The sequence below is a fragment of the Propithecus coquereli genome, unplaced genomic scaffold (genome assembly GCF_000956105.1).
Source record: "Propithecus coquereli isolate 6110/MARCELLA unplaced genomic scaffold, Pcoq_1.0 Scaffold18, whole genome shotgun sequence".
Taxonomy (NCBI): Eukaryota; Metazoa; Chordata; class Mammalia; order Primates; family Indriidae; genus Propithecus; species Propithecus coquereli.
The window spans coordinates 11,873,281-11,897,655 of record NW_012142745.1 but is presented as its reverse complement, the minus strand read 5'-3'; the positions used below and the strand labels follow the sequence as shown (position 1 = coordinate 11,897,655).

At 42.3% G+C, this 24,375-nt stretch overlaps 1 protein-coding gene across 1 annotated transcript in view; it reads right to left on the bottom strand.

Annotated features, from left to right (window-relative positions):
• Positions 1–24,375, bottom strand: part of SP140 (SP140 nuclear body protein) — an 83,939-nt gene that overhangs the window by 40,754 nt on the left and 18,810 nt on the right. The window contains exons 2-13 of the mRNA XM_012642479.1: positions 20,860–21,037; positions 19,106–19,274; positions 16,912–16,989; positions 15,028–15,177; positions 11,072–11,152; positions 9,808–9,891; positions 8,976–9,053; positions 8,328–8,411; positions 6,464–6,544; positions 4,285–4,362; positions 2,878–2,961; positions 2,390–2,479 (exon numbers count right to left, since the gene is read on the bottom strand). Of these exons, the coding sequence (XP_012497933.1) occupies positions 2,390–2,479; positions 2,878–2,961; positions 4,285–4,362; positions 6,464–6,544; positions 8,328–8,411; positions 8,976–9,053; positions 9,808–9,891; positions 11,072–11,152; positions 15,028–15,177; positions 16,912–16,989; positions 19,106–19,274; positions 20,860–21,037 (1,235 nt within the window). The remainder of the gene's footprint in view (positions 1–2,389; positions 2,480–2,877; positions 2,962–4,284; positions 4,363–6,463; positions 6,545–8,327; positions 8,412–8,975; positions 9,054–9,807; positions 9,892–11,071; positions 11,153–15,027; positions 15,178–16,911; positions 16,990–19,105; positions 19,275–20,859; positions 21,038–24,375) is intronic.

Sequence of the window (24,375 nt, the reverse complement as noted above, 5' to 3'; positions counted from 1 at the left end):
TTCTACCTCTCTCCCCATTTACCTGGCAGGTGAGCAGTGATGTCAGCCTTAGTGCCCAGGATGGCCCATCCATCTGTGCCTCCTGGCTTTGGGGATATCTGTCCAGTGGAGAGCTGGATCATGTGAGGGATGGGGTTAGGGCTTTGCACATTGCGGGGAAGGTCCCTCAGGGGCACTGACAGTGCTCCTACCCCCATCCCTGCACCCTGAGCTCAGCCCCCGAGTCCCTTATTAGGGAACCAGATGCTACATAATTGCACCAAATGGAACCACAGCTAGCTGTGACCACTTGGGGAAAGAGAGCCACATTCAATGTGTCCTTCTTTTTGATTTTCCTTCATTTCTGCTGGTGAGAGACCCTGGTTTTGGGGGCACTTACTTTAGGGAGAACCTTCTACAAGGGCCTTAGAAATGGCAGAATTTCTTGGCGTTCTTTGGTCATTGGTGGCAAGTCCTTGGTGCTCCTCTATTGCTCCAAATCCCACCATGGCTCACATATCTAGACAGTGGCCTACACATTTTTTTACACAGCACTTTTATAATTAAAAGCATTTGTACCATATACTCATGCTTATTTTTAAATTATGGACATGTACTACAGAGATAATATATAATATTTTCCCTAGTCTACAACATTTTGCATAATATGTGATATTTTACATAAACATAAGCTGTGAATATTAATTTATAAAAGGCAAGAATGAAATAAATACAATTTACATGGATTTAAAAAAAAAAAAAAAAAAAGATCCTGGTTGACAATGTTTCTACTGGACCAGATAACTCAGCCTTCTTGTTTTCTCCTTTGCAATTTTGATCCAGCAATACTTGCTTCTTGACCCACATTAACATGTTAAGAGTTGGTACTTTGTGTCTGGAAAATAACTAGAATTCTTACAATAAAAGATGCCTTCTAAAAAAAAAAAAAAAAAAAAACACTCTATTTCCATTTCTCAGAAGACTTATCACTCTTGGTTTCCATGACACCAAATCTTTTTGTTTGCTTTGTACCTAACTATCCTGTCCTTCTCAACCCTCCTTCTGCCTCTGCTCTTTATACCTGTGTATGTAATTGCTCTTCAGCAAGTTGGTCCTAAGGCTTTTCCCCTTCTCTTGCTATATTTATTTTTAATTGTTTACCTATTCAAATGACTCAAAATATATCTGCTAATGATTCCTAAATTTGTACCTCTAAGCAGATCCTGTCTTCTGAGTGGAGAAATCAAGCAAATATCATTAAGCAAATATCTCCCTTGAAATTGTCAATAGGATGTCTACTGTAATGCTGGCCATGCCAGATGACTTACCATTTTCCTTTTTTCCCCTCCATGACGTTTTCATCCGTTCTTTATTCTTGAAGTTTAGTGAATTTTCCAAAGTGTATCTTGGTTCTGTTATATATGTTATTTTTCTTTTCTTTTTTTTTTCCTTTTTCTTTTTTCTTTTCCATCTTTTTTTGTTATTAGGCAAGTCATACCTTGCTTTGGTCCACATCCTTTTGTATTAAATTACTCATATCAGAAAAGCCTCCTTCAATTATAAAGTAAATGGCCCTTTAGTTTTTTTTTTTTATTTCAGCATATTATGGGGATACAGATGTTTAGGTTACGTATGTTGCCCTTGCCCGCCCCCCAAGTCCGAGTTTCAAATATGTCCATCCTTCGGGTGGTGCGCATTGCACTCTTTGTGTATGCATATACCCGTCCCCTCCTCCCTCCTCCCCCCCCCCCCCTCCCCCTGCCCAACATCCAATAGATGTTATTCTTATTTGTGCACTTATGTGTTGATCAGTTAATACCAATTTTTTTGTTTTGTTTTGTTTTTTGAGACAGAGTCTCACTCTTTTGCCCAGGCTAGAGTGAGTGCCGTGGCATCAGCCTAGCTCACAGCAACCTCAAACTCCTGGGCTCAAGCGATCCTCCTGCCTCAGCCCCCCAAGTAGCTGGGACTACAGACATGTGCCACCATGCCCGGCTAATTTTTTCTATATATTTTTAGTTGGCCGATTAATTTCTTTCTAATTTTTAGTAGAGGCGGGGTCTCGCTCTTGCTCAGGCTGGAGTTAATACCAATTTGATGGTGATAAACCTCTATTCTTTATAAATTACTGAGTCTGTGTATTCAGTTACAGCAATAGAAAACAAGCTAAGACATTACTATAACTGAATACATAAATACCTACCATCAAACAACAAAACTCCTAATCATGGAGATTCTGAAGGTTTCTCATCTCCCTGTATTTCCCCCAGAGACCAGGGTAAATATGAAGAATGGTATTCAAAGATTAACTGCATCCTTTCATTGTGGAGTGTGCTCAGAGTAAAATCCACCAGGAAACATCATCTCAGAATTCAGCACCCTGACACCCTGCAACCCAGGCAATCCTTACCTTCCTCACCCGGCCCACTTTCTGGTGGTGAGCTCAAGGTTTCCTGGGGCTCTTCTCTGTCACACATTTCTGAACAGAGACTATTGCTGTCTGCAGAATAGAATGAAATCCCTTAGAAAATTCAGTGTATGACCAAGGGACAGCAAGAAAACCCACTCTGAGAGAACCGGAAAGACCAAGGTGGCTCAAGTATCTCCTAGGTGGACATGTTCCTGCCCTCAGATCCTCCTGCCTTTGCCTCCACCTGACATGGAGGTTAACACAGCTCCTCTCACTATCACCAGAGGCTAAGGACAGACCACCACCTCACTCCCTTACTGAACATCTCGTTTTCTCCTATTTTTGACCCTTTCCACTGGCTCTACGCATTTCTTCTGTATGGGTATGTGAAAGGGAGCAGGTTAGAATTGAAGAGGGGGAGATCTTCCTCCTTGTAGACAAAAAAACAAAGAATCACTTAGTTGATGGGAAAACTAAAGTACAATTACCTTCTCCATCACCTAGTAGCTGGCTGGGCACCTGCTCTGGTTCTTCTTCATTAGTCATCTGGGGAGCTTCAGGACCACAGGACACTGAGGAGAAACAAGGAAATGACAGACCATGCAGAGGGGCTTGGGGACAAACCTCAGTGTGCTCAGGTAGATCCAGGGAGTTCAGAACACGGATAAGCTACCCTTTGGGAAAATGTCTGCTCCAAGGACCACACCTGAAACCCAAGTGAGCCCTATTCTGCCTCTTTCCATCTTATCTGCCTTTTCTTTGCTGCTGTTGCCTACCGATAGTCCCACCTCCAAATATTTAGGCTTCTGCACCAGGAGAGTATTTGAGCGTCTTTGGTTTTGTGAGCTCCACTCTCCCTGACTTCTCCTATCTCTTTGCTTTTCTACATAATTTTTTCCTCAGTGATCTTGATCTCTTTCTTTCTGCTTATTCTCTCTACCTCTGTTCTTCTAATTCTTCCCAATTTCTATAGAATGATACATTCCTTCTCTCACTGTTTCCCTTGATTTCTTCCCCACCCCACCAACATCCTTTGTTGGTCAAATAGAAGTCTGTCTGCATCAGGCCCCATTCTATACCCCTGAGAGCGTGCAGGTCCCCCTGACTCTGACCCTGTGACCATATGGTGACCCTCCTCCTAGCCCACACAGCCATCACTTGGAATGAGATGCCCAGGACACAGGTCTTAGCTCTTCCTCCCTGCTTTGATTTTAGGGAAAAACAACTGTGCTTTTTCTGTGATTCCATTTCCTTATCTGTAAAAAGAGATAACAGCAGTTTGCCTGGCTACATCCTAATGTTTTCTGAGAGTAAAAGGAACCATCCCTTGCCAAAGCACTTTGAAAAGAAGAAAGTGCTGTATAATTCAATAACCTGGTGAAGAATATTGGATAAACACAGTAACTTGGGTTTGCGGATGGTTCTTTCTTTCTGACAAGTAGATGGATCTCAGAACTGTGTTTCTTTTAAGGCCTTTCCAAGGTTATGACTATATAATAATATCATTACCAAGAACTAGATAGTAGTTCTAGTAGTAGTTGGCTTTTGGACTTTATAGAAAATAAGGAGCAGACAAAGGTTAAAATCACAATATTGAGTCTTTAATATAAATATGCAGAAAGAGTGAAAAGTAAAAAGATGCTGTCTTTCCTTGGTATGTATCTATTATAACATGAGTAGGAAACTCATATATTCTAACAATAAGGGTCACGATGTTCAAAATGCAATTTATAAGAATTTCTCTTTGTGTTTCCCTCAAAAGGCCAGTGTAACTGCAGAGAATTATATTTAAGGATTGGCCGGAGTGTGTTCAGAGTAGAATCCAGCAGGAAGCACCTCTGTGTCCACCACTTGACACCCTGCAGCCCAGGGCCAGAGACTGTCCCCTTCCTTACCTGGCCCAAGTCTTGGTGGGGGGCTCAAAGCACCCTGGGGCTCTTCTCCAGCACAGGCTTCCAAACAGGCACTGCTCTCTGCAGAAAAAAATGTAATTCCTCAGAAGTCTCGGTATATAACCCAGGGAGCAAACATGGCAGAAAAAAACAACTAATGAGAAAATCAGGAGGATCTGGAACACTCAAGTATATCCTTGGTGGGAATCTCCCCACCCACAGGATACCTGACCCAGAGGTTCACGTGACTTCTGCTGTTATCAGTAGAGGCTGAGAACAATTCAACCATCGTGGGACATTTTCTTGTCTCCTGCTCCCTTTCTATACGCCTAAGTTGCTATTAAACATTTGTTCTCCTTTCTACCTGCTTCTCAACATTTCCTCCTTCTATCACTCCTGTTTCTTACTGCTGGTGTTTCCTGGTGCTTCTCTTTGACTTGTCTTTCTGTCTCCTCTGCTCCTGTGACTTTCTTCTTTTCTTATAACCCTGCCTTTCCATATGTCTTTGTTTCTGGATATCTTTCCAGAACTAGGAATCAGGAAATCCATCCCAGAGGTAGTATAATTTACACAGAGCATAGCCACATCAGAGCATGAGACAGGGAGATAAGTGGGTCAAGATGACAATCCTGAATTTGCGTTCAAATTTGTGACAATTTTGAAAGTACAAAGGATGGATGTGAGAGAGCTGACCATTAAACTTATTGAAAAGGTTTATACTAACTTGAGAGTCATAGCAGGAGAGGAAATGATGAGCTGGACAGAAAGGCAGGTGTCCCATGGTGGGGGCCCTTGGCAATCCACAGGAAGGAAATGTAGTTTAGTCATTAAAGTAACAAAATCATTGGGTTTCGTGGGAAGAGAATATGATCTGATTTGCATTTTTTCAAAGAGAATCAGCCAGAATAGAGGAAGAAAAGAAGATAAAATCTGTTATTCTTGTCCAAATAAAAAATAAAAGAGATCTGATTTACGTGGCCACAGAGAGAAAAGGACAGGTAGGAGGTGTTTTGAAGGTAGAATCAACAGAACTTGTGATGGGTGGAGTATAGAGTTGAAATGGAGGAAGTAGTCATGGATGAATCCTAAGTTTCTGGCTCCAAAAAAATGGGATAAAAGTGGTCCACTCCTGAGACCGTGAGCAATGGAGAAGGCAGAGGTTCTCATTTCAGGGAAGAAGCTGTTGGCTTCAATTCTGGAAGTTTTCAGTTTGATGTTCTTGGCGTTGTCCTTGGATAAATGCCTTCCAGCACTTGGGTAAATGACCTGAGAAGACTGGTTTAGTCACAGACAGATAATTGAGCATCATTAGGATACAGGAGAGCAAGCAAGATTGCCCAGGGAAAGGTGTTACTGACTGTGTTATAAGGACTAGTCTGCTCCTCGGGACATCTTAGTCTGAAAATTGTCTACAGAAATGCCAGAGGTTGCTTTTGTCACATCTACTTTCTACAGGCTGTCTCCACATATTTCCGCTGTTATGGTGTAAAGTTTTTTGTATATCTCTTCGAGTATCAAGCCTGCTCTCTCCTTGGTTTCTCTTACATCTTTGTTCTTTGACCTTTTGTTTCCCCAGTGATAATCCTTATGTTTTTTTTCCCCAATAACTCTCCTAGCTCCGGCTCTTGTCCACATACCTGGGGGACCATGTGACCTGCCATGACCGTGTTGCTTGTCCTGCAAGATCATCTTTTGCAGCGAGAAACCTATTCTTCCTGCTCTTCCTTTACAATTTGACTTTGTAAAAGGCCTGCACACATTTCTGACCTTTATTTCCTCATCGATAATGTAGGACTACCCACTTGTCCTGCCCTTGTCTTAAGGTTTTGTGAGGGTATCAGATCGTATTTGTTAAAATACTTTAATATTTCATATTAAATTTAATACTTTAGGCATGAAAAATATGAAGGAGAGAAGATATTGTCTTGCCTTGGAATATTTCAACTACCACATGAATATCTGACCACGTATGTTCAAACAATAAAACCCATTCTGTGAAACATGGACTTTATAAACATTCTTCCCTGCATTTCCCAAAAGGTCCATGTCTAGAAAATGTGAAAAATCTCATGATTAATTGGATTCTTTCACTGTGAAGTATGCTCAGAGAAAAATCAATCAGGAAACACTGGCTCAGAATTCCAACTTCTGGCAACTTGCTAGAAGTCCTCCCCTTTCTTACCTGGCACACATGTTGGCAGGAGGCTCGAGGCTCCCTGGGGCTCTTTTCCATCACACATTTCCAAACAGGCATTGCTGCTCTCTGTAGAAAGAAATGAAATCCCTCAGAGGTCTCAGGATACAACCAAGAGGAAATCTTGGTGAAGATGTGGGAAGCTCAAGCCTCTCCTGGGTGGGACTGTCCCTGTCCCAGACCCTCCTGGTCTGTCCTTTGGATTCACCTGGACTGTAGGTGGACACACTCCAGTCACTATCACCAAGGCTGAGAATCATCCACCAGCTCACTTCCTCCATGCACACCTAATTCTCTCTCCTTCTCCCCTCCCCGATTCCTCTGCTCACTTTCTCCATCTCTGCACTTATTTCCTGCTGTCAGTGTCTCCAGACGCTTCTCTTTGTTTCAATGTATTTCTTTCTCCTTCTCCACTCCTGTCTTTTTCTTTTGCACCCCCGACTCTGCTCTTCACCACCTTTCCCTCCTCAGAGGTGGTTGGTATGACCTTGGCCAGTGCTTGGGTGGGTTGTGACACCTTGGCAGATGCGCAGACATGTCACAGTACTGCAGCCATAAGAGGAGCAGGTCATGGGATCTTCTTGGGCATGTAGGTGCATCAGGGGACTGCGGTCAGCGGTGGGGCAGGTCACAGGACCTTGGTGGATGCCTGGGTTGTCTGCGGGACCTGGGCCAGTGCTGGGGGATCTTCACGTGGAATGATGGTTGGTCCCTAGGCTGCTGTTAGAAGCTTAGGCAAGGGATTGGGTCCCTTCCACTGAGGTAGATATTGTAGGAGATTGCTCCGCCAGGGTCTCTCCACAGCGGTGGCAGTGGCTGTTTGGCGAGGCTATCTAGGCAGTGGCCACTGGGGTCAGGGCTGTGTCCATTCACTACATCTAGATCTAGGTGTAATGGTGGTATGCAGTGGGGAGTGGCTTATGGCTAGTGGGTCTGTGGTGAAGAGCTGGACCACAGTGTGGTGTTGTGTGGTGCTATGGGGGCATGGCCTGCCAACTGTCACATGCAGGGTCAGGGGACTTGTTCTCCTGGTCAGCCCTAGGGGCCGCAGGAGCTTGGTTTGCCAGCTGGTGCATAGAACCAAGGGCCACATCCTGCTGCATGGCCTATGCGTCTGCAGGGCAGGGGGCGCGGCCTGCCAGCCGGTGCACAAAGCCAAGGAGGACATGGCACACCGCAGGGCATGTGGGCCTGTGGGGGTGTAGCCTCCTGTCAGTGTGCTGGGCAGGGAGACTGGCTCTGTTTTTCTGGGTTTTATCTTACCCTCCTGGATGCCTGTAAAATTTCCATTATTTTATATATTTTCTTCATTCTCAAAGATCTCTCCTCCCAGGTTGACAAAAGCTCTTCCATTTTCACATGGACCACAGCACCACAGCCCTTTCCCTTGTCAGCTCCATCTCCAGGGCCTCCCACATGACTTTTTTCAATTGCAAGCCTTCGATCATTCACAAACCTTAGGTCCATGTTCCTGGTACTTTCAGAAGTAGGCTGAAAATAATCTCCCGGCCTCCCCGGCCTCAACTGCTGTAACCTGCCGATATTTGGGTTTGATGTGAGTGAATAACACCACACAGGCGCTTCTTTGGTGCCCCTGGCCTGCCTTTGGCATACTTTGTCTCCCTACCTTCTCCACACAGGGTCAGCTCACCTTGACCTTTTGTCTCTCTCACAGTTTTGGAAAAAACAAAACAGAAGGTGGACATAATTCCATCTCTATGCATGTGAATGTGAAGAAGCGAAAGGGAATATGGGAGAAAGGGGAGGATGGAAGAAAGGGGAGATCTTTCTTTCTGTGCCAACTAGAGAACAAAGATTTACTGAAGTGGTTGAGAATTTAAATCATAATTACCTTCTCCTTCATCTGCCACTAGACTGAGCTCCTTCTCTGGTTCTCCTTCATTAGTCATCTGCGGGGTTTGGAGATCACAGGTCTCTGCAGAGAAACAAGGAAATGGTGAACCACAGAGGCTGACCTGGAAACCGAACTCAGCGTGCTCATACCATCCAAGATGGGAGAACAATGTGTCTGTTCCAAACACTGAGAGTCACACAGTCTTGTTCCACCTCGTTGCCATCTTGCTGTGTCTCCTTCTCCTTCTGTCTACTTCTCAGTGTCCTAACTACAGCTCTACCTCCACACACTTCCGCTTCCTAGCGGTGCAGCTCTTCCATTGTCTGGGCTTCCTTCCTACTGGCTTTTCCTGCCTCTTGTTTCTGTGTCTCTTTCTTTTTCAGTGATACTGTATCCCCTTTCTATAATGTTATCTGTTTAGCTCTCTTATTCTTGATGTCTCCTCTCCCAAAGGGCAGGCTCCATTCCCATGCTTTCTGCCTCTCCATGACTTCTCTTCCCTCCCACAGCATTATATTTTCCCTTAAAGTCTTAATTGGAAGGATGGATGGACAGGAAAGGAGGAGATGAAAGAACAGGTGTTTCTTTATGTTGATGGGAAAATAAAGCTTTAATTAGATAACAGGTAATTTAAATCCTAATTACCTTCTCTATCATAAGGTAGTAACCTGGGCATTTCTTCTGATTCTTCTTCATCCATTTGTACAGTAAGATTCCAAGACTCTGGAGAGAGAAATAGGAACATGACAGACAATTGGCAGTGACCTGGACACATACCTGGATGTGGCATGCTGAGCTCTGATGCTCCCTGGGAATAAAGTTGTGTTTTCAGAAACCAATTTTTTTTCCACTTATTTTAGCACATTGTTAGGCCCCTTTCCTTTCTCTGCTTCTCTTTTTTCTCCCTCTAACCCTGTCTTCACATACTGCTGCACCTGCACCGTGAAGCTATTCCTGGATCTCTTCAACTTGGCTTCGTCTCCCTGCCTTCTGCCATCTCTTTGCATTTCTGTCTTCTTCCTCCATGATGTTCTTTACCTCTTTGTCCCATTACCTCCCTGTTTATTCTTTTAACTTACTTCCACTACATCTCTTCTATACACAGTATTTCATTATTCCTATAAAATCCCTGGCAAGTAAGTTTTAAATTATCTCCGTCTTCTCAAGCCCCATCCTGGTAGGATTTAGATTCCATCTTCATTTAGTAAAATTGGGCCCACTTAGGCAACTCCAGCTGGTGCCTCCAATCTACATATTTATTACTCTCTACCCTTAAGTTCTCCACCCAGGAGCCCCTCCATTAAAGGACTTAGCCCTCCTTTCCCCATCGCCTCCCATATACCTGGGGAAGAACAACCCATAGGCTGAACAAGTGTGTCTGTGTTGTGGGGGTGGGAGGGAAGGAAAGGAAGTGGCCCTTGTATACAGGCAGGCAAACAACCCTAATGAAGTAACTGGTCATTTAAATCATAATTACCTCTCCCACTACCTGGCAGCAATTTAGGTATTTCTTTGGCATCTTCTCCATTAGTCCTTTGGAGAACTACTTGCTCACAGGAAGCTGAAGAGAAACATGGAAATGACCAGTCAGACACAGTGACAAGCGGACAGAACTCAGGATGTTCCTGCTCAATTCTGGTGTTCAGCGCTCAGGTAAGCTTCTCCTTGGAAGACAGGTATGGCTGCTCCAAGGACCTCTCCTGAGCCCTACCGGAGCCTTGCTCTGTGTGTTTTCCTTCTTGTCATCCCGCCACAACTTTTTTCTCCTCATTTTTCAGTCACCACATGCTGTTGCTTCTACACCATGAACCATTGTACATCTCATCAACGCTCTGGGATTCCTTCTCTTTTTCTTCTCCATTTCTCTTCAATGCCCTTCATCACTTTTCCTACTCATCTCCCTGTTTTTCCTCTGGTTCCATTCTTCTAGATCTCTTGCAACCCACTTGGCAGTCTCCAGTCCTATTGTCTCTCTCTGCTTTTCCCTGCTCTCTCCCCTGAAATACTTTTGCTGGATAACCGTCCCCTTGCGCCGGGCCCCGTCCCACTTCCCTGGAAGCCTGCAGGACTCCTGGGGTCTCCTGTGTGAGCTCTGCTCAGTGAGCCCGGCCACCCTGATCCTCTGCCAGCCTCACACAACCGTCACTGCAGTGAGTCGTCAGGGATGCTGGTCCCAGCTCTTGCTTCACTCCTTTGACCTGTGATAATCCCTACACATGTCTGTGCTTCTACTTTCCCGTCTATAAAATAGGAATAATCCACAGTTTGCTCACCTAAATTCTTAAGTTGTAGAGATAAAATGGCATCTTGTTTGCCAAAATTCTTTGAAAAGTCACTAGGTGAAACAGGAACACAATGGAAAATATTTGACAAAAATTAAAATTTAGATTCGTGGGTAGCTAATCTGAAGGAACATGTTTCTTTTGAAGGCTTTCTATACTTAGGGACAAAATAATAATAATATTTAACAGAACAAGACTTCATTTTCATTCTCTACATAAAGGGTGGATAGGTATAAATTCAAGTTTTTACTATTAATAGGCATGAAAGATATCATCTTACTCTAGCATATTTCTACTATAACATGCACTTAGGAACATTTATGTGAATCATGGAATTCCAGGACAAACTGGATCTTTGACTGTGAAGTGTGCTCAGAGTCAAACGCTTCAGGAAATACCAACTTTGAACCCACCTCCTGCCACCCTGCAGGTCAGGGAGAGCAATCTGCCCCTGCTTACCAGGCCCACAACTTGGCGGGGACCTCAAGGCTTCCTGAGGCTCTTCTACATCACGTGTTTCAGGACAGGCGTTGCTGCCCTCTGCAGAAAAGAATGAAATACCTCAGATGTCTTGATTTATGATGGGAAAAGCATCACAAGAAAATAAATAATGAGAAAAACCAACGAAGCCTGAGAAACTAGAGTGTCCCCACTCCCCAGACAACCTGACCCAAAGGTTAACTTCATTTCGGTAACCTTCACCAGCAGCTGGAAATAATTCACCCTTCATGGGAGAATCTTCCTTTTCGTACACCTCCTTCCCTTTCTCATTCTCTCATTCATTTCTTTCCACTTTCTTAATCTCCGCCTGTTTGTCCCTGCAGGTGTCTCTTGGAGCCTCTTTCTCTAGGTGTGTTTCTCTCTTCCCGTCTCCTGCAGCTTTTCCTTTTACTTTCTCGGATACTGTTCTTCTCTCCCATCCTTTGTCCCTTAATTGTTCCTTTGTAGCTTTCTCTAAAGCAAAGCCTCTGTCAGACAGCATATTTTAAATAAGATTTAACCAAATTGGAGAAGGGTAAATGGAAGGTAGTGGGGCATGAAACCAGTTCTAAAGTAGGCAAAGAACGAACATATGAAAAGGCTCAGTTTGAAAAAGGGATTTAACAACTGAAATCATTGGGGGAATTTTATTCTACTTTCAAGTAATATTTTAGGAGGCAGGTGATGAGACTGAGGAAAAAGGCAAGTGACTCATTGTGGATGACCTTGAATGCCACTAAAATAACTCATTTATTTAATCCTTAATATATTGAGAAGTTAAGTAGGAAATCGATACAATCTGAATCATCTTTATTGAAGTGCAAATAATGCATTTGATGGGAGCTAGATTAGAGGAAGGAGATGAGCAGAAGATGTTGCCTTGAGAACCGTGACAGTGAAGAGATCTGAACCAGACACCTGGCCTTGGGGATGCAACAGATGGACAGGTGGGAGGTAATCTGGAGAAGAAATGACTATGTTGGATAAGCAATTGGCATATTAATGCATTTGAGGGCAAGGGAGGAGTCATCGTTGATTCTTAGGTTTCCAACTTGAAAAACCATGGGACAGTAGCAATCTGTTGCTAAGAGACAGAACACTGAGGCAGAGTTGGATCTAGCTTGAGCAATGAGGATATTGCTTTCAGTTCTGGAAGTGCCAGGTGTAAGGTTCTTGAAAAATTTAAGTGTAGACCTCTATCAGACCCCTGGGTTCTGGTCTTCAGGTCCATGGATAAATGTGCTCTGAAGACAATTTAGAGGGGACATTCGTGCTTGGGAATCATTGACTACTCAGGGAAAGACCTTTTGAAAGTGCCACTTTGATAATTGGATTAATCTGAAAATCCACAGCTGATAGAACCAACATTTGTGCCCAAACTTGCTGATATCCAGTGCTGTTACCTCAAACCTACAATGTCTCAGTCTGTTTCTCTCTGCTTTTATCCTGTTTTCACTCACAAGTAGTTTTATACCTCTCTTCTTTAACCCGTTCTCTACAAAGGTGCCTCTGCACCTCTCCCTGACTTTCCCCATTTCTTGCTATTTATTTTTCTCTCATCTTTCTTTTCCCACATACTCCTCTCCATTTTTACCTCTGATCCTGACAGCTTTTTCAGTTTATCTCTTCTCTGCTGTGTCTTATATTTCCTCCCATTCCATCTGTGTTTCTCCCACCTTACCCTAACCTCTGTCTGCCAATACTATTTAAATTTTTGTCTCCCTGTGCAATTTCATCCTACAGGTTCGCCTCCCTCCCCTCCTCTGAAACTCTCCTCTTGCCCTCCCACCACAGCACCAGGGAATCCCCACTGGCCAACTTTGTAATGAAGATCTCCCACGTGAACCTGGCATGGCATGCTATTTCTGAGTTTCTCTCAATGGTTCTGTGAAGTTAATTGAAAATAAACCCCCCATCCCAACCTGGGAGGGTAGGATTTTATGTTCCTTTAGAAAACTGAATTTATTCATGTAATCTGTCATGTATTACCTCCTGACTATCTTTTCCATATTCTCTTTTTATATTCTCCACCAATGGAGACTGTATCTATTCAAGAGCTCAGATATCCTTTCTCATGTTTTCTCTCACACCTGTTGGCAGGTAAGGGCAGGTAAATGGCTGTGTGAGGGGAGAAGGACTGAGAAGTAATAGAGGGCTAAGGTAGGAGAACAACACGAGAATGACTGAACTCAGACAGTGGGCAGAGGAGGGACCTCAGTGTGCTCAACCTGAACTCCAATGTTCAAGCTCCAAGGACCCCATCTGAGGTCCAACACGGCCTTGCTGCCCTTTTTTTTTACTGAGATACACAATGTCTTAAGTATAAATCCATGTGAAACCAACATCCCAGTCAAGATCTGGAACATTTCCACCATCCCAGAAAATTCCCTGTGCTTCAGCCACCACTATTCTGATTTCTGTCACCATCAATAGGTCCTTCCTTTCTGGGACTGTACTTGTCTGTACTCATATAAACAGGATCATGCAGTATGTACTCTTGCAGCAGGCTTCTTTTGCTCAACATGTTTTTGAGATTTATCCATGTTGTTATATATACCAACAGTTCATTTCTTTTTCTTGCTGACTAGTATTACACTCTATAAATATGTCATAGTTTGTTTATGTACTCTCCTGTCGATGGGCATTTGGGCTGGTTCCAGAATTTAGCTTTTATGAACAAAGCTGTTATTAAACATTCTTACACGAATCTCTGTGTGAACACATGCTTTCATTCTTCTCAAGTAAATACCTAGGAGTGAAACTGCTGAGTCATAGGTTAGGTTTCACTTTGTAAGAGACTGCCAAACAGTTTTCCAAAGTGGTCTTTATCATTTTACATTCATATTAGCAAGGGATGGGAGTTCCAATTATCCCATATTCTCATCAACATTTGATGTTGTCAGTCTTTTTAATTTTAGCCATTTTAGTGGATGAATGGGATTTCGTTGTGACTTGAATTTTCATTTCCCTGATGATTAATGATGTTGTACACTTTGTATTCTTATGGACTATTTTATATCTTTTGTCCTGAAGTGTCTGTTTAAGTCTTTTGTCCATTTTTTGAATTGGTTGTGTCTTTTTTATCATTCGTTTGTAGGAGTTCATCATATATCGCAGACACAATCCATTGTTAGATATGTGTATTATGAACATTTTTCCCAAGTCTATGGCTTGTCTTTTGCTTTTCTTAATAGTGTCTTTGGATAGACAGAAGTATTCAATTTGGTGAAGTCTAGCTTGCCAAGTTTTTCTTTTACGTCCATGTTTTTGTGTCTATATAACAAATTATCGCCTACCCTACGTTTGCAAAGACATTCTCCTATTTTCTTCTAGAAGCCTTATAGTTTTAGCCTTAACTTTGAGATTGGTGACCCAACTTGAATTATTTTTATGGATGATGTGTAGCAGGAGTGGAGGTTCATTTTTTCCATGTTTGCTCTGCCTCTTTTTCAATCTTTTTACAATTCATTCTACTTCTGGCCATTTCTCACATTTCTACTCACAATCTGGTTCCCAGTGCTGGGCAGGTATTTGTGCATCCTTGACTCTGAGTGCTTCTATCTCATTGGCCACTCCTATCACCTGTGCTTCTGTCTCTCTTCCCCATTGAGCCTTTTCGGCTCCTTCCTCTTTGCTCTATAGTTTCCCCTTCTGGCTCTCTCTATACCCATGTTATTTCAATATCCTACCTTCTTTCTGTGTGTATTTTTTTTCTCTCTCTCTCCCCTTTGCCACAGAAATGGGACACCCTTTCTTGGTAAATAAATGTCTCCTAGCCTCAGGCACTGGTCTAGTCCTCTGCCCTCATTCCTGGCTCCCTGGGGCCTCCTTTCCAAATACGAGCACACAGAACAGCCCTTACCCCTTCCCTGGGTGTGCTCCAGTCACTCACAGTCAGGCATGGGGGCAAACACTGGACAGTCAGCTGGCCTCACCTTCTTGTTCAGATTCTTGGGCACATTCATTTGTGGTTTCTTGAGTCCTTAATTCATCATGTGAGTCATGAGACAAATCTTCTTCCCTTGTGTCCATCTGCTCCCCGTCACCGAGATGCTCTGGGGTTCCGGCTCCTGGCAGGGTTATCCCTAGATCACATTAGAAATCCTAAAGACTTTCTTTCCCCTTCCCCTCACGATGAACCTCTTTTGCTCTTTACTAATAACTATCACGAATCCTTCCATCCACCCTATTCTCATTCCCAACACCCTCAGTAGATGAATCTCTAATATATTTTCATAGACTTTGTACTTTCAATGTAGATTTTATACTTTTAATGACTTGCCTACATTCAAAATAATATTGTTAAAATAGATCCAATTTTTATATAAATGTATTAATACATTTTAAAAATACATAGTAGCCTAGGTATAAATCCAAATGAAATCACAATATTAATGATATTTCACAAGGCTGTTTATATTCTTGGGGTTTTTCTTACCATGGTCATTTCCAAGGAAAACCAACATTTAACAATTAAATAAATTTATTGTAGACCATCAGTTTAAGGACGGAGAACCTTCCTTGGGCTTGAAGGTTGTTTCTGTCACTGCTCCTCTATTCTGGGAAATAATTTTCTCCTCAGTGGGTGTCTGAGGTGAAAAATCTCAAAATTTAGAGCCCAGCTTAAATGCCTAGTTGTTGGAATCAGATATATGTTATAATAATAATAAGCATATACTAGTTACTTTGTGCCACCAACTTTTATTAGTGTTTCACATACATCATTTAATTGCCTCAATAACCTTATTATTATAACTATACATTTATAGATGAGGAAACTGACACACAGAGAAATTAAGCAAGTTTCCCAAATAAGAGGGTATTAGAGCAAAGCTCTGAAGCCAGGCTTTGGGGCCTTGGAATCCTTGCTCTTAACTGGTAGGACAGAGACTGTTTGAGTCCTGGATGGGCTAATTCTTACTCGTGTGACCTTGCCCAAACCACACAATATCCCCATGCCTCAGTTCCGTCTCCTAAAAAATGGAAATAACAAACCACTTATAACAGGATGGCTATGAGGATTAAGATGCTACTTGTATAGAGATACCTGGGTTATAGTAACTTATCAGGAAATCATAATATTCTGTGTTAATGTCTTAGGTTATAATTTAATTATTAATAATAATATGAACAAAAGGATAATTGAAAAGCTAGAGATGGTAGTTATGTTACAAACACGTACAAAAGTACATGTTTGATACATGAGCATTAAATGAGTTGTTCCATATGCTGAGTGGCCGGTGAAAGGCAGGTATGGTTTCTAGTGCTACTGTTAGTGCTGCCCTTCATTCTCTCCTCTCCTCTCACTTCCTTTTCTTTTTCCTCTCGTTCTTTTCCACACAGCACTACTCCTTCCACGTTCTCTTCTGCGTGTAATTATTACTCACTCTCTTGCTCTCTTTTCTGTTATTATGAGTAACACTTACAACAGCTCCTACTTTTGACATACCAAAGGCTTCCTCTTTGGAATTGTCACGTGGGACCATAACCCTCACCCCCTCCCAGATCCACTGAGTGCCTGACTCACAATTACCGTGGTCAGTTCACCCCTTAACTCCAGCTCACAGTGGCACTGAAGTGCTCTCTCCCGGGTGTGCTCCATCTCCTTGCTTGTCACACCTGCCTGGCAACACTCTTGGATTCCAAGTCTGGTTGGTTAGTTAAGAACCCATACAAAATGCCACTGCTCTGCCTTCTCTGTCACCTCCTACCTCCCTTCCCTGTGGTCACAATCACCACTCAGGAGTTTAGTCCTCGGATTGCTAATCTCTTTTCCTCTTAGAAGATGAGAAAACGAGTTTTTAGCAAAGGATAATTACCTTCTTCCTGGCGTGACTGGATACTGAGTATCTCCTGCATCTCTTCTTCATGGATTTGGTAATAGAAGTCACCAATCACTGAGAAGAGAGGGAAAAGGACAATTAGAGATCCCAAACTGTGACTGTGGGCTGCATCCCACAATTATACATCCAGGTGCATCTTTACTCCAGTGGCTCAGTGGAACTGTCCAGCCCTCGGAGCACCCTGGGCTTCAGTGGGTCCCAAATAGCTTCTGACTCAATGTTACCCCTGGAATACAACAGCCATTCCATGCAGAGATGCACCTCTCAAGATTTAAGTAAGATGGACAGTGGGAAGGTTGGAAATACTGCTTAATCTTCCTCTAAAATGAGCAGAGAACAGTGAAAGCCAACTTCTAATAAGTAATAAATGTGGAGAATGTTTGTAAACTACATGCAGCTAGGAATAGGGAAGAAGCAGAGGCTGTCCACTGGAGAAGGTAATGGTTATAGAGAAATAGATCTACATTTTTAAAAAGAAGAAGAAGAAGGAGAGCAGAAAGAAAGCCCCAATAGCTTTTAAGCATAGAGATGGGGGTTTGGGGAAGAAAGAAGGAAGAATGGAAGGCAGGAAGGTGGGATCTTTGGTTTAATTGGGTAGGGAAGATGATCTGGCTACAAGAAACAGCGGTGAAGAGGAAGTAGCACTTCTCCTTGTGGGAAGGGTGGGGAGAGATCCAGGAAACAAATGATAACACTTTCTGAAAGGCACAAACAGGACGTGAATATTATCACAGCTATACCAATGACCCAGGGAGGTGGCAACAATGGTGCAGGTAACCAGCCCAGCGCACCAGCAGCTTCAGAGCTACATTTCAAGATGACCCAGTAAACACAGATGGAGAAGCAAGGCTTATAAGACATGAGGAAAAATACCCAGGAAATATAGAAAGATGCCACTTAAGGACTGACGAGCTGGGGGCAGTGGCGCACCTGTAGTCCCAGCTACTCGGGAGGCTGAGGCAGGAGGATCACTTGAGCCCAGGAATTTGAGTGTAGCCTGGGCAACAATAGCGAGAATCTGTCTCTAAAAAATAAAAATAATAAATAATAATAAAAAAAGGACTGACAAGGGAGCTCATCTCCTGGGGGCAATACCCACTGAGCTGGGGGGAGTAGAAGGGGGTGAACAGAGTACCTATGGGAGCAATCAATACTTTTTCCACCCCAAGGACACACTGACTCCATGTCCAGGCACGATCTGGAGGAGGGCATGGAGGAAACTGCATGGGTCAGCAATCTACAGACCAGAAAGGGAGCCCGAGTGCAGCCATCTCAGTGCAAGGTGGGGGCTTCTCAGCACAGAATGAAGGTGGGGAAGGAGCAGCAGGGAGGTGGCAGCTGGAACCCACAGCTCCCAGCTCGTCAGCTTTGGGCCCCTGCCCTGTAGCTCTCATGGACTTCAAGGTCTGCAAGGCAGCAGCGACTGCCCAGGGTAGGTTGGTGGCTGCACCAGCCCAGGCGGTGGGCAGTGCTGTCCAGCAGCCGTGAGCTCGGGTGCCTGCCACCCAAGCACAGGGAGTGCCGAAAACTCACACGTGAGATGTGGGTGGGGCCCCTGGGGAGGGGGATCCCTGTAGTCCATGGAGGGGATGAGAGCCCCTGAGATGTGGGCAGTAAAGGTAACTCCATTCTCTTTGCACCCATGGTCTGGAACATCCTGGTTACGAATATAACATTGACTCAAAATTTGTGCCTAGGTACAATCAGTGCTCCCTATCCATGGGTTCTGGATCTGTGGATCCAACCAACCTCAGGTCTAAAATATTGAAAAAAATCTATTAAATAAAAAATAATACAAATTTTAAAACAATACAACTATGTACATAGCACTTGTATTAGATATTTATTACAAGTAATCTAAAGATGTTTTAAAGTATACAGATGGATGTGCTTAGGTTATATACAAATACTATGCCATTTTATTTTTATTTTTATTTTTTTAGAGACAAGGTCTCACTCTGTAGCCCAGACTGGAGTGCAGTGTCCCAGTATATGTAAGCTCCATAAGGACACAGGTCACTTGTGTTTTCTTCACCATTGTACTTCCCCCGTGCCTGGTATGAAATAGTCACTCAGTAAAATATTTGTCAAATGTTAATGAAGAGCGAATGGATTAATCAGTGAATGAAATGGACTTGAATCCCCAAAAGCTGTTGAGAGGTATAGTTACCATTTTGGAAGCTTCTGAAAATCTCATTTAAATCAGGGTAGGTCTTCAGGTGAACGCTGCTGAACAATGTTTCCAGAAGTGACAGGTCAAATGTCTTCTCCAGTTCACTGAGGACATCATATATCACTCTCGCCACTGGGACCAGGTTTCTACAAGCTTCATGAAAATTCTTAAAAATATTGAATGGAGAATTATGTAGCTATGGATTTATGGGTTATAAAACACTCATAGATAGAACATTTGTTTTCTTGTGAAATATTAGAATTTCACTTATATTTGGACGACTTTTGTGAAACTGACCCTCTGATATTGCTGTACAATAGAGAGGAGAGAGTAATTTTAAATAATAAATATGGGTTTGAGGTTGAATGTTGTTTGGGGCTTTGAGAGACTGGCCGGGGTGTTTCAGGAGTGGCCCCAACAGGTCGTGAGAGGCTGTTCTGTTGTACGGACAATAACCTCTGCCAGGATTGGCCCAGTCTGATGGGCCCCAGGAAACCAGGCAACCAACCTCCCTGCTGTGAACCTGGCCAAAGGGCAAAGAAAATTCAGGAAACCAAGGAGAAGGCTCATCCTCAGTATCCCTGCGGGAGTCCACTGCTGACATTTACTTGCATTCTAGGGCTCCAGAAATGTCCAAAGAGCAAGAAATGATTTGAAGAGAGAGAAGAAAGCACCTGCTTCAATATTTATCCTACAGTGACACGACTTTGCTGAGTTTCAAAAATTTCAGTGTTTCAAATAAGTGGCCTTTGTAATGGATCGCTGCCTCGCTCAATTATTTAAATGTAGCTTCCGTTAGAATATTGCACAAATGTCCCCAAGATGCTCTACACCTATGCAGCATTCTCATCCCCTGTCCTGCAGCGACAGCTCCATCGCTGTGCCCGCCTCCCAACATTCACTACAGGAGAAGGAATGTTTCCCATGATGCCTGCCTCTCCTGTTGCTTCCTAACTTACAGGATGGTGAAGGCCCCCATTCACAGGAGGCCCTTCAGCCTGTTCACTAAGTCAACTAAAATAAAATCCTAAGGCCCCCACCGACTGAACAGACCCCCTCTTGGCCAAGGGAACCCCAGAAAAATCTTAAAACTGAGTTCCCAGCCATGCTGGGAAGGGAGGTCAGACACACCTCCTTATACCCCGTCCCTTTTGGAGTTTAGACACAACAACTGACCAGCATTAATGTCAAAATAGAGACCATAAGACTGATAGAATAGACTCTTTGTGGCAATAAGATACCAAATTATAAAAAAGGTTAAGTCACACCTGCAGCCCACCAATTTGCTTAACAGATCACTTTGAGTATACTGTGGCTAGCTCTATGATTATCAGACTTCCTTATTTTAACTTAAAACATTCCTTTCTCCTGACTCCAAACTTTTAGACAAAACTTTATTCCTTTAACTAATTACAAATTAAAGAATCTCTGAATCCACCTATAAGCTGTACGCTACCCTCTTCAAGGTGTCCTACCTTTGGGACCAAACCAATGTGCACCTTCCAGATATTGATTTACGATTTTACCTGAAATTCCTGTCGCTCTAAAATGTATACAACCAAACTGTAATGTGAACACCTCAGGGCCTTTAAGACTGTGCTTCTCGAGGCCACAGTCCCTCACATTTGGCTCAGAATAAACCTCTTTAAGTTATTTTACAGAGTTTGTTTTTTTCCATTAACAGTTGCATCCTAAAGTTTGGCATAATAGAGAGTGGGCCTGGTTTGTCATCGTGAGGAAATCTCACTTACTTCAAACATCTGCTCAGAGATGAAGGAGCGATCTCGGAGGCTCATAAGGAAAGGAAATGGCTTTGTTATTGCACTTGCAATCTCCACCTTATTTTCTTTGAAGTGCCTGAAAATGAGCTCAGGGCAAATCTGCTCCTCTACCTTCTGGTCTTCTATGTTCCGGCTGTGTTTGTCCATCCTAAGAAACAAAGATACAATGTGGAAATAGATACTGAGTTTCCAAGAGGTGTGTGGTGGCCAGAAGATTTGAGACACGCATGATGATCAATGGAGAGCCAACATGGGTAAAATAAGTTATCCATCCTTGTGAGGATACTAGAATAAATGGAATTTATTTATTGTGAAAAATCAAGGGTGGAATAGAGTAAAACAGTGAGCTTAAGAAAGATCAGTACATAGACATGAAAAGATTCACCCTGTTCCAATCAAACTATTATGAAGAGACCTTCACCTAAAGTCTCTGGGAAAAATGTTTAATTTTAAAGTGTTAAAATGGGCCAGGCATGTTGGTTCATGCCTGTAATCCCAGCATTTTGGAAGGCTGAGGTGGGAGGACTGCTTTAGGCCAGGAGTTCAAGACCAGCCAGGGCAACAGCGGCCCCATCTCTACAGAAATTTTAAAAATTAGCCAGGCATGGTGGTACATAACTGTTCTCCTAACTACTCGAGAGGCTGAGGTGGGAGGATCACTAAAGCCTGGGAGTTTCAGGTTGCAGTGAGTTATGATCACACCACTGTGCTCCAGACAGAGTGAGACCCTTCTCTAAAACAATTTTTTTAAGTGTTAATATCTCTACAGGAATTGATATTACTACTGTGATAGTTTAATTTTATGTGTCAACTTGAAGGGTGGTTTTGGATAAGACTAACACATAAATTGGTAAATTCTGACTAAGGCAGATTGCTTTCCATAGTGTAGATGGGCTTCATTCAATCATTCAAAGGCCTAAGTAGAACAAAAAGACCAGCCTTCCTCAGGAAGAGAGAATACTCTAGCCGACTGCATTCAGACAGCAACTGCACCATTGGCTCTCCTCGGTCTCTACCCTGCTGGCCTACACTACAGATTGTGGACTTACCAGCCTCCATAACTGCATGAGCCAATTCCTTATGATAAATCTATTTCCATATGTATATACACATCCTATTGGTTCCGCTTCTCTGAAGAACTCTAATAAAAATATTTTTAACTTAGAGAGAAAGAAATAAAAAACTGACTGATATATTACAAAACCTAACACTGAACTGCAAGTCTTCTTAGTTAACAAAAAGAGGAGAAATTTCAGGAAGATGCAATAGAGATATACCTCACCCATCTATAACTGCAGAGGAAGGAATGGCATTCTGCATCATAAAATTCGTTCAAGACTCTTATATGGTAAGGTTTGAATTAATAATTCAAAAGAATGTCACTCTTTTTCTCTGGTCCAATATGAAGACTTGTGTGAATATTCAAAACCAGGATATGTTGCTCTGTGTCTAAACTTGTCTAAATAACTAAGATCAAAGAGAACTAAATGAAATTGAGAACAAAAGAACTATATGGAAGATCAACAAAACCAAAAGCTGGTTTTTCGAAAAGAAAAACAAAATTGACAGCCCTCTTGCTAGATTGACAAGAATTCGAAGGGAAAGGACTCTAATAAACTCAATTATAAATGAAAAAGGAGAGGTCACAATGGACAGCATGGAAATACAAAACATTATTTTTGATTACTATAAAAACCTATATGCCCAAAAACTACGTAATGAGGAGAAAATGGACAAATTCCTGGAAACATACAACCTACCTAAGTTCACCCAGGAGGAAATAGAATTCCTGAATAGACCAATCTCAAGCACAGAAATTGGAGCAGCAATTCAAAACGTTCCAAAAAGGAAAAGTCCTGGACCAGATGGCTACACTTCAGAGTTTTACCAAACATACAAAGAAGAACTCATACCTATACTACAGAAATTATTTCAAACATTGAAAAAGATGGTATCCTTCCTAACTCATTCTACGAAGCCAATATCACTTTGATACCAAAGCAAGGAAAGGACACAACAAAAAAAGAAAACTACAGATCAATATCCCTCATGAATATAGATGCAAAGGTGTGCTGGACTTTGTCAAATGCTTTTTCTGCATCTATTGAGAGAATCATATGGTCTTTGTTCTTTCTTTTATTTTTGAGGTGAATTGCATTTATAGATTTGCGTATGTTGAACCAGCCCTACATCCCTGGTATAAAGCCCACCTTTATGATAAAAAGTCTTAGCAAAATAGACATAGATGGGACATACCTTAAAATTATCAAGGTCATTTATAATAAACCTACTGCCAATATTATACTGAATAGGGAAAAATTGAAACCATTCTTACTTAGAACCAGAACCAGACAAGGTTGCTCACTATCTCCACTTCAATTCAACATAATGCCGGAAGTCCTTGCTAGAAAAATTAGACAAGAGAGGGGAATTAAGGGTGTCCAAATGGAGACAGATGAGATCTAACTTTTGCTCTTTGCCGATGATATGATATTATATCTAGAAAACCCCAAGGGTCCAACCAAGAGACTCCTGGAATTGATAAATGAATTCAGTAAAGTCTCAGGATACAATCAATACACACAGATCAGAGGCACTCATATACACCAATAACATTCAAGCTGAAATTCAAATCAAAAATGCAAAACCTTTTACAATAGCCTCAAAGAAAACTAAATATCTAGAAATATATCTAATGAAAGAGGTGAGAGACATATACAGGAAGAACTACGAAACACTAAGAAAAGAAATTGTAGAAGATATAAACAGATGGAAAAATCTACCTTGCTCATGGATTGGTAGAATCAACATTGTTAAATTGTCCATACTACCTAAAGTGATCTACAGAATTAATGCAATCCCTATCAAAGTACCATCATCATTCTTTACAGATCTAGAAAAAATAATTCTATGCTTTGTATGGAACCAGAGAAGACCTCTTATAGCCAAAACAATCTTAAGTAAAAAGAACAAACTGAGAGATATCAGTCTACCAGACTTCAAGCTGTACTAAAAGGCTATAGTAACTAAAACAGTATGGTACTGGCACAAGAACAGAGATATAGACCTCTGGAACAGGACTGAGAATCCAGAGATGAAACCATCGGCATATGGTAATCTAATCTTTGACAAAGCAGACAAACATATACGCTGGGGAAAAGAATCTCTTTTCAATACATGGTGCTGGGAAAACTGGATAGCTACATGCAGAAGAATGAAACTGGATCCCCACCTCTCATCTCTTACAAAACTCAATTCAAGATGGATAACAGACTTAAACCTAAGGCATGAAACCGTAAGAATCCTAGAAGAAGATGTATGGAAGACCCTTTCAGACATCGGCCTAGGCAAAGAATTTTTGAAGAAGACCCCCAAAGCAATCACAGCAGCAACAAAAATAAATAAATGGGACCTGATCAAATTAAAAAGCTTTTGCACAGCCAAGGAAACTATCATTAGAGCAAATAGACAGCCCACAGAATGGGA